Below are 10,980 nucleotides of genomic sequence, written 5' to 3' on the forward strand. Positions count from 1 at the left end.
TTAAGCAAAAAATGGGGAGTGAAGTATATAAAAAAACAAAAAAATGCCTTTCATAGTTTAATGTGTGTGTTTACTGTTTCTCATTCAAGGTCAACTTATTTTCTCCAACAAAAAAATGAGTAAATATATTTACTACTATGCTCTTTAGTTTGCTAAATTATTTAAAAATATTAGGTGTCCATTTTAGCAAAAAAAAGATTAAAAAAGATTGTGTTTACTTTCTAGAGTCTAGAGGCATGTTGGCCCAAGAAAAAAAATACAAAAAAAAGTAGATGCTTGGTTTTTTACAATTTGCTAGTTTTGCTTTTGTTTTGGTTTTGTCGGTGGGTGGATTTTGAGGGGTGAGGGAGCTCCGCCTATGCTTCTAATTTTAAGCGTACGCTTAACGTTATTCATAGCCGGTCCCAAGCCCGGAAAAAGGAGGAGGGCCCAACCTTATATGGCCTGAAATTTGTATGCAAAATTTCATGATTTTCCTAACATTTTCATCTTCCTATCTATTCTACATGTTGATCATTTTTTTTTGGTTGGGCTGTCATATTCTTAGCAATCATCCATTAATTATACAGTTTCGAGGGACCAATTTGTTTGGATTTCAATGTTTAACTGTCTGTTTTGTCCAATTTCAAAGCTTGTACAAACCAAAACAAGGTTGGCAGTCCAAGTTTGAAACAATTTTTTGCGTTTTGTAATATCAAGATTAGCAGTCAGTCAAAGTTTGATTATTTGGTGAAAGTTGACAGCGAAGTAGAGAATAGCAGAGGAGGAAGAGCAGAGGAAAGCAGAGCCGTCTCTGGCTCCATGCCGGTCGCACCGGTACCCAAAGCAGAGCCTTCTCTTGCGTCCGCGGCCACGTCTCCCCCGCATCTTCCGCGTCGCCGTTTCCAGACAACCGCAACTTCCCCGGGTCCGCGCGCTGCGGTTGAGTGAGGGTTCTTCAAGGTGACAGGGCACAGGGCGCCCGAGCTGGCGATGGCGGCAGTGACGGTTGCGGCTCGAGGTTTCCTCAAGGCCGCCGCCGGCGAGGGCAGCGACAAGGCTAGGCTCTGCTCGCGTCAGCCGGCGAGGGCGGTCAAGTACCACTGCAACTTCGACCTGTACCAGTCGCCGGTGGCCAACTGGCGCGACACGCTCTGCCTCCGCATGGCCCCCGACCCACCCGACGACGGCGACAGCTGCTGGTGAGTGCTCTGCAGGTTTTCTGACTCTGATTCAATTCCTCCTACCGCACTGTTATTTGAGTAAGCTAGGCCGATTTTGTAAACTGAGTATGATTAGTTAGATGAATGAGTCCATCTTGTGATGTGCAATTTTTTGTGCCAGTAGTTAATTGCGTGTGCTTGGAACGATCAGATCCTTTTTTGCTTATATCACAAAACATTCGGGGATAGATGCAACACATATCTAGCGCAACTACAGAAAAAAAGAGTGCAAAACCAAACCTTGGAATTTTGATCTCACACTCTCAAAAACTAGTTCAAAGTAATTCAAACTACTCAATTTATGTGCAGATAGGCAAACGGCTTCAGTTTGACACCAAATTAGCACGGCGTTCAGTTTAATTTGTCACACAAAATTTCATGGATTTTTTTTCCTGACAAACAAGTGAAAATAACTTTCTCAACAATCTGCTCCCATTGACTTGCCCCCTCCAGAAACTAACTGTCAATGAGAAAAACAGAATTAGGAATTTCTGATAGGTTGTATGCTTTGTAAAAATAGTCGGCAATATTCTCTATCTCTTCTGGATGTCCTACTGCTAACACAATAGATGCTACTGCTTTCTCTATCTCTTTTTACAATTGGTGTAATCTTTGGTTAGTACTGATGGTATGGTAGTATGATTTTCATGGTGGGTGTGGAACCTGTTGGTAAATAGGCAATTTCTCGATTAAATTAATCCATGAGTAAATCACTAGCATGGCATTGACTAAGTTGATGACGTACTGACTCTGATCTAAACATGCACGTACTAAGCAAACAGTAGACAAATCTACACATACTGCTAGTACTGCTAATATGAAAATAATCAGGAGCGGGATAAACGAGTTATACCCTCCAGTAGGCCACGCAGAGGCCGCGGCTTTGGTGGCAGCAGCGGCGTCTTCGGCGGCCTTCTTGTCGGCTTCAGCTTTCTCGGCGGCGGCACGATCGGCGTCGGTGGACATGGTGATGATGAAGGCGACGCGGGCGTAGAGGAAGTAGACGATCGGAAGCGAGCAGTCGCGTAATCGCTGCCCAAAAACCTATTCGCCCCTCACCCCGTACAGGAACCAGAAGGGCGTGGTTTCGGAGACCTGCTCTCCCGTCGACCGTGCACGCGGCGGACGGGATGGAGTCACCGGCGGCAGCAGCAGCAAAGGAACGACGGTGGGCGTGCGCGTGAGCAGATGTGATCTGTTCGTGGCGGCTAGAGTTAGGAGACACCGCATACTTATAGGCGCAGCCGCGTGGAGAGACGTGGGTTCGACCCACGTCCGAGTCCGTGACAGCCCACGATCCGACGTCTCAGATCGTGGCCCAGCTGTCAAAAAACTCTCCGTTAGTGACTGGCAAAAATAAGCGCGTAGGTGTGAGCTCGGCTCAGCTCAATCCCGCAACCCGCGGCGCGTCGTGACGAGGCGTGGCGTGGCGAGGCGGGCGGCGGAGGAGGAGTGCGCGAGGGCCTCTTCTCTTCTCAAGCTCCAATAGCATGTAGAAGAGAAACCCTTATAAACCACTCCAACTCTCCTTCCACTTCCGGGGTGGGACTAAACTTCCCACCACACCTAGTGCCATATAACCCACATGGGCCCTTAGAGATTTTTCAGAAATTGCAATATGGGCCTAGAGCCCATCTCAGATTTCAGCAATCCCCCACCAGATCTCGAGGGCCCATTGTGTCCTCTGTTCCAATTGCTGTTTCGATATACCAGTGTTTCAGTAAAGACCTGTTAAGGTTGAACTTCACCTAGAACAAGTGGCTACACTCCTTCACAACTGAACAATGGACTATGCCTTGAATTGTCAGTTTGGCGTAAAGAAGTTTCACTACATGTCTTACTAGTACTAGGCTGCCGAAGGCTGACTCCTCGGTTGGAGCATATAAGTCACACTCCTGGCCTATTCATGAGCTTACTAGAGATCACCCCAATCTCATAGACTGTGACCAGCAGTCGGGCTCATATAGGTGTGTTCCTCCAAAGATCGCTCTGTAGGATAGCATCTTGCTTTTATAAGCTTTGGAACACATTGAGACCGTAGTCATCCTACCATACAGTATTGAGAGTATTGCATCTCCAACGGAGTGGGTTAGTATAGTTACTCTCCTCAGTTCACCACTGGCTTGTTTTCCCAGGTCCTAGTTCACGGGATCTCCGATCACATAGGTTGGGTTACCACCATGGCAACTCATGTGGGTCTCATACCCATCTCCCTCGATGCATTATCTATCACAACACGTGATAGCCCTTTTGTAAAGGGATCTGCCAGATTCTTAGCCGTATGGACATAGTCCAACGCTATCGCTCCGGAGTTTCTTAATTTTCTAACAGCTTTTAATCTCATTCTTATGTGTTTGGTGGACTTCATGTTGTCCTTTGAACTCTTCACCTTGGTGATGACAGTCTGATTGTCACAGTTCATAAGGATAGCCGGAACCGGTTTATCAACCAATGGCAAGTCCATCAAAAGATCTCGAAGCCATCTCGCTTCAACACCAGATGTGTCTAATGCCGTTAACTCTGCTTCCATTGTCGATCTCGTTAAGATCGTTTGCTTGCAAGACTTCCAGGAAACAGCGCCACCTCCAAGAGTAAACATATACCCAGTTGTGGCCTTCATCTCATCAGCATCAGAGATCCAATTCGCATCACTATACCCTTCAAGTACCGACGGGTATCCGGTATAGTGAAGCCCATAGTTCATAGTACCTTTCAGATAGCGCATAACTCTCTCAACAGCATGGCAATGTACATCACCCGGTTTGGAAATAAACCGGCTCAGTTTGCTCACAGCAAACGCGATGTCAGGCCTCGTTGCGCTCGCTAGGTACATCAGTGAACCAATGATTTGAGAGTATCTCAATCGATCTTTTGCCATGCCTTTGGACTTTCGAATCAATACGCTAGGATCATATGGTGTTTGAGATGGTGTGCAGTCCGAATATCCAAAACGACTCAACACCTTCTCAACGTAATGGGATTGCAGAAGTGTGATCCCACCCTCATTATCTCTCAGTAGCTTGATGTTCAAGATAACATCAGCCACACCAAGGTCTTTCATCTCAAAGTTCTGAGATAGAAACGATTTGACCTCCTCAATGACTTTGAGGTTTGTTCCGAATATCAGTATGTCATCAACATACAAGCACAGTATAACTCCTTCGCCCCCACCATGGCGATAGTATACACATTTGTCAGCCTCATTAACAACGAAACCAACAGATGTCAGAGTTGTATTAAACTTATCATGCCATTGCTTAGGTGCTTGTTTCAGGCCATATAAAGATTTTATCAACCTACACACCTTTCTTTCCTGACCATCTATCACAAAGCCATCAGGCTGTTGCATGTAGATTTCCTCCTTTAGCTCTCCATTTAGAAAAGCCGTCTTAACATCCATCTGATGGACGAGAAGACCATGTGAGGCCGCCAACGAGAGTAATACTCGAATGGTGGTCAGTCTAGCCACAGGTGAATAAATATCAAAGAAATCTTCCTCTTCTTGCTGGTCATAGCCCTTGGCCACAAGCCTAGCCTTGTACTTTTCAATCGTACCATCGGGCCTAAGCTTCTTTTTGAACACCCACTTACATCCCAGTGGTTTGCAACCATAGGGACGGTCAGTGATCTCCCATGTCCCGTTGGCCATGATGGAATCCATCTCGCTACGGACCGCATCCTTCCAGTAGTCAGCTTCTGGAGAGGCATACGCTTCTGAAATAGAAGTGGGAGTATCATCCACGAGGTACACGAAGAAATCATCACCAAAGGTCTTTGCAGTCCTTTGTCTCTTGCCCCTACCAAGGGTTTCCTCGTCATCCTCCTCAGGATTTTCATCATGATGTTTGTTCATAATAATCCATAGGAATGGCAGGCTCAGGAGTCTCCTCAGATTCCTGTCTAGAAGTGCTTTGCATATCTCTCATAGGAAAAATATCCTCAAAGAATGTAGCATCCTTAGACTCCATAATTGTACCGACCTTCCTGGTCAGGTACCTCAGATTTCACTACTAGAAATCTATAGCCAACGTTGTTCTTAGTGTAGCCCAAATTAATGCAGTCCACGGTCTTATGTCCAAGCTTACGCTTTTTGGGGATCGGCACGTTGACTTTCGCCAAACAGCCCCAAGTGCGCAAGTATGAGAGTGTCGTCCTTCTCTTTGCCCATTTCTCATAGGGAGTGATCTCACTATCCTTTGTCGGAACTTTATTCAGGACATGACATGATGTCAATATAGCCTCCCCCCACCATGCCTTGGATAAACCCGATGTATCTAACATGGCGTTAACCAAATCAGTTAGAGTACGGTTTTTCCGCTCGGTAACCCCGTTTGACTAGGGTGAATAGGGAGGCGTCCTCTCATGAATAATGCCGTGTTCCGCACAGAAGGAATCAAACTCACTCGAGAAGTACTCTCCACCACGATCTGACCGGACTCGTTTAATTTTCTTTTCAAGTTGATTTTCAACTTCTGCCTTATAGATTTTAAAGTAGTGTAGAGCCTTATCTTTAGTATTTAACAGATACACATAGCAATATCTAGTGGAATCATCTATCAATGTCATGAAGTATCTCTTTCCACCTTTAGTCAACACATCATTCATCTCGCAAAGATCAGAATGTATAAGTTCTAATGGTGCCAGGTGTCTCTCCTCCGCGGCCTTATGAGGCTTGCGAGGTTGCTTAGCTTGCACACATGAAAGGCACTTAGAACCTTTGGCTAAAGTGAAACTCGGGATTAAATCCAACTTGGCTAGCCGCGTCATAACACCGAAACTAATGTGACAAAGACATGAATGCCAAACTTCAGATTCATTAACATTCGAATGAATATGGTTCACGACTTTATTACAAAAATCTGCGAGGGAAAGGCGGAACATCCCTCCGCTCTCATAACCTTTTCCAACAAAGAGTCCATATTTTGTAACAACTAATTTATTAGACTCGAAAACCAACTTAAACCCTTCTCTACATAGAAGGGAGCCACTAACGAGGTTCTTCTTGATGGCGGGGACATGCTGCACGTTCTTCAGCTGCACGATCCTTCCCGAAGTAAACTTCAGATCGACCGTGCCAACACCATGAACAGAAGCACTCGCGCCATTCCCCATCAATACGGACCCGTGACCTGTGACCTGGTAAGAAGTGAACAATGAAATGTCAGCTAACACATGAACACCTGCACCTGTGTCCACCCACCAATCGTTGGGTTGAAACACTGAAAAAACAGTAAATAAATTACCGTACCCAGATGCACCATTCTCATTGTTGCCCACAATCATGTTGACAGACTTGGAGTCCTGGCCTGACTTCTTGTACTTGTTTGGGCACTTGTTGGCCCAATGTTCAACCGAACCACAAGTAAAGCAGCCCTCGTCCTTCTTGTTCTTCTTGAAATTGTTGCCCACAATCATGTTGACAGACTTGGAGTCCTGTCCTGACTTCTTGTACTTGTTTGGGCACTTGTTGGCCCAATGTTCAACCGAACCACAAGTAAAGCAGCCCTCGTCCTTCTTGTTCTTCTTGAAGGTCTTCTTACCCTTCTTCTTAAAGTCGGTATTGTGTTGGACACCGTTCTTTCCCTTGGCCTTGTGGGAGTTGAAGTTCTTCTGGTTCACCATGTTGGCAATAGAAGTCCCTTCGGCCCCTTTTCCATGCGAGTCTTTTGCCCTCGAATTCTGCTCAACACTCAGATGGCCAATGACATCCTCCACAGAGAATTCACGCCTCTGATGTTTCAGAGTGGTGGAAAAGTTCCTCCAGGAATTAGGGAGCTTAGCGATTATGCAGCCCGCGACAAACTTGCCCGGTAACTCGCACTTGAGAAGCTCAAGTTCCTTAACAATGCATATTATCTCATGAGCCTGCTCCAATACAGGACGGTTTTCAACCATCTTGTAATCGTGGAACTGCTCTATAATATACATCTCGCTCCCTGCACCGGCTACTGCTTTCTCTATCTCTTTTTACAATTGGTGTAATCTTTGGTTAGTACTGATGGTATGGTAGTATGATTTTCATGGTGGGTGTGGAACCTGTTGAGTAAATAGGCAATTTCTCGATTAAATTAATCCATGAGTAAATCACTAGCATGGCATTGACTAAGTTGATGACGTACTGACTCTGATTTAAACATGCACGTACTAAGCAAACAGTAGACAAATCTACACATACTGCTAGTACTGCTAATATGAAAATAATCAGGAGCGGGATAAACGAGTTATACCCTCCAGTAGGCCACGCAGAGGCCGCGGCTTTGGTGGCAGCAGCGGCGTCCTCGGCGGCCTTCTTGTCGGCTTCAGCTTTCTCGGCGGCGGTGGACATGGTGATGATGAAGGCGACGCGGGCATAGAGGAAGTAGACGATCGGAAGCGAGCAGTCGCGTAATCGCTGCCCAAAAACCTATTCGCCCCACACCCCGTACAGGAACCAGAAGGGCGTGGTTTCGGAGACCTGCTCTCCTGTCGACCGTGCATGCGGCGGACGGGATGGAGTCACCGGCGGCAGCAGCAGCAAAGGAACGACGGTGGGCGTGCGTGTGAGCAGATGTGATCTGTTCGTGGCGGCTAGGGTTAGGAGACACCGCATACTTATAGGCGCAGCCGCGTGGAGAGACGTGGGCTCGACGTGTGAGCTCGGCTCGGCTCAATCCCGCAACCCGCGGCGCGTCGTGACGAGGCGTGGCGTGGCGAGGCGGGCAGGGGAGGAGGAGTGCGCGAGGGCCTCTTCTCTTCTCAAGCTCCAATAGCATGTAGAAGAGAAACCCTTATAAACCACTCCAGCTCTCCTTCCACTTCCGGGGTGGGACTAAACTTCCCACCACACCTAGTGCCATATAACCCACATGGACCCTTAGAGATTTTCCGGAAATTGCAATATGGGCCTTGAGCTCATCTCAGATTTCAGCAGAACCACCTATATATATATTTACTATGAATGCTTAAGAGCACAGCTGAAATGAGTGAACCAAACGATACTACTTCCATTGGAGCGAGCTAATCCTTACTTATCAAAATTACTTCGCATTGAACGTAATTCGTTTATGAGATTTTCTTTTTGTTGATTTGCAGCGATGCTCTGTTTGAATATGCCGTACAAGTGAAGAATTTGGGGAGCACCTTGTTCGAGCTGCTCTCCTATGCTGTTGGGCTCAAACCGAGCTACCTGGTAGATATAGAGTGCAACCAAGGATAAGTCATACTCAAAGCGAGCTACTTGTTCGAGCATCTTCAGGACACATTTCCACCCTGCCTCGACGAGGATGTATGGTCCGATCAAGGAGCTGTTGTCTGATTGGAACCCACTGTTATACAGGGAGACCCTTGTGAGAGATTACGTCAAGCATTACTACTCCATCGGGTTAAATACAAAAACTGCATTCTCTGATTTCCTGTTGTGAACTGTGATGTTTAGTTTGTGTCCTGATAGTATAGACGATGTTAATATACCATTCATTTCGGCTTGAGCTGTTGAGCAACATAGGAATTGGCAAACTGTCCAATCTTCAGTTATTTTTTCTAGTAGCATTGTTGCACTATCTGACAGAGCTGTTTTTTTTTAGAAAAGGAGGATGACCCTCGGCCTCTGCATCTGGGCGATGCATACGGCCACTTTATTAATTATTCTCACAAGACTTTACAAAGTAATACAAAAGTAAGACTAAAGCCGCAGTCTAAGCACCTCTATCCAGCTGATGAAGGGGCGCAAGTAGCCTGGGCCTAATACCAAACAGACATTGCAACCAAACCTAACATCTAAGACCTGAGATCCCATCCAGAACGCCTGCCGGGCATGGGTCTCACCGGTCCGCGCGTGCACTCAGATGCCGCCGCCGCCAACTGCCACCGCTCCATCTTTAGAACTGTACTGATGCATCAACCTTGCTCGGTCTAGCTATCGTCTACGCCACCACGGCGCCAAACGGCACCTCCTCCCTGCGCCACTGATACACCTCAGCGCCATGCTGCCAGGTATCACCAGCCGACACATCTTGAAGTCCTTGGAAGATCTGTCGTGCGTAGCACCTGCCGAGCAGGCATGACAAAGCGTAGCACTTGTCGGTCAGGCATGACTTGACATCACCACCGAAGCTCCGTGCAAGATGAAGCCGCTCCACCTCCTGCCTCTGACATCCAGCGCTGCTTCGCAAACGATGCTCCCAAGAGAGAAACGACACTGCAGTGCCGCCATCGTCCGATCTGGAACACCAGATCCTAGGGTTTCCCCCGGAGCAGCACGAGTGGGTCGACAGTAGTTACACGACGATACCTCCATCAAGGTAACGGCGAGAACGCCGCCATCGCCTGCCGTCGGCCCGGTTTTCACCGGCAACCATGTCTTCCCTACTTGCAGCCGGGACAAGATGATGGATCTCGAGATCCGATCACCAAGCCTCTGGCCGGCCATCTCGGTTTGGGCAGGTGTGGATGGAAGTGGCCTGGACCTTATCACGGTTTGGGCAGTTGCTCGCGCCTGTTAACTCTACCTCAGGATACCGAAAAAGTCTTTCGCCCCGCTTTATATATAGAGCAACAGCCACTTACAACGAGCGATACAGCACACCACACGACACGCACCCAATTTAACATACAAAGGTGCTAAGAAGCAACCAACACTCTCCCAAACAATTCCAAGACAACAGCAGATACACACTAGGCTCACTAGGAAGTCGAGGGGGCACTCAACCGGGAATAAGCCATCGAGAAGAGACCAAGCTGCAAGCCGTCGATCAGTGAACCCCAAGGCGGTGCCTTCAAGAAGGATACGCCACCGGAGTGCCGCCACCACCCGATCCAGAGGATCAAGATTTTCATCCGGGGTACCTTGGAGGACATGGAGCAACCACAACGGAGTCTTCAAGAAGATGACGGCGTCATCGGGCGCCGCCTCCGTCGGCCTGGACATGCCAAGCAGGATTTTCATCCAGGTCAAACACACTCCGCCTTCGAACAGGTTGCGGACAGTCTCGGGGACAGAACTGCATCACCGCCACCGATCGACAAGCACCAACCGCCATGCCGCCCACGCGACCATGGAGACTAGCCCGCACCCAAGCCGCGAGCTCCGCGCACGAGCACGCCGCTCCCGCCACCAAGGCCACCGCCATGCATCCCGACACTCTGGAGACCGACAAAGGAACAGACTTGGAACCGACTGATGTATCGACTGATGTCTATTACGCAACCTTATTCTTGTAGACTTGTGTTGGGCCTCCAAGCGCAGAGTTTTGTAGGACCGTAGCAATTTTACCTCAAGTGGATGACCTAAGGTTTATCAATCCGTGGGAGGTGTAGGATGAAGATGGTCTCTCTCAAACAACCCTGCAATCAAATACAAGAAATCTCTTGTGTCCCCAACACACCCAATACAATGGCAAATTGTATAGGTACACTAGTTCGACGAAGAGATGGTGATAAAAGTGTAATATGGATGGTAGAAATATATTTTTATAATCTGAATAAATAAAAACAGCAAGGTAGCAAATAGTAAACGGGCACAAAAATGGTATTGCAATGCTTGAAAATGAGGCCTAGGGTCCGTACTTTTGCAATCTCTCAACAGTACTAATATAATTGGATCATATAACCGTCCCTCAACATGCAACGAAGAATCACTCCAAAGTTCCTATCTAGCGGAGAACATAAGACGGAATTGTTTGTAGGGTATGAAACCACCTCAAAGCTATTCTTTTCGATCGATCTATCCTAGAGTTCGTACTAAAATAACATCAAAGCAAATTCAGATTCATAATATTCAATCCAACACAAAGAACTTCAA

General features: G+C 47.3%; 1 protein-coding gene across 1 annotated transcript; it reads left to right on the forward strand.

Moving 5' to 3' along the window:
• Positions 1-660: 660 nt before the first annotated feature.
• Positions 661-8,826, forward strand: LOC125535122 (1-aminocyclopropane-1-carboxylate oxidase homolog 3-like). The gene is made up of 2 exons (XM_048698175.1): positions 661-1,181; positions 8,274-8,826. The coding sequence occupies exons 1-2, from the start codon at positions 973-975 to the stop codon at positions 8,395-8,397; spliced, it is 333 nt and encodes a 110-aa protein (XP_048554132.1). The 5' UTR covers positions 661-972; the 3' UTR covers positions 8,398-8,826.
• The last annotated feature ends 2,154 nt before the right edge of the window (positions 8,827-10,980 follow it).

This window comes from Triticum urartu, chromosome 2 (genome assembly GCF_003073215.2).
Source record: "Triticum urartu cultivar G1812 chromosome 2, Tu2.1, whole genome shotgun sequence".
In the NCBI taxonomy this organism is placed as follows: Eukaryota; Viridiplantae; Streptophyta; class Magnoliopsida; order Poales; family Poaceae; genus Triticum; species Triticum urartu.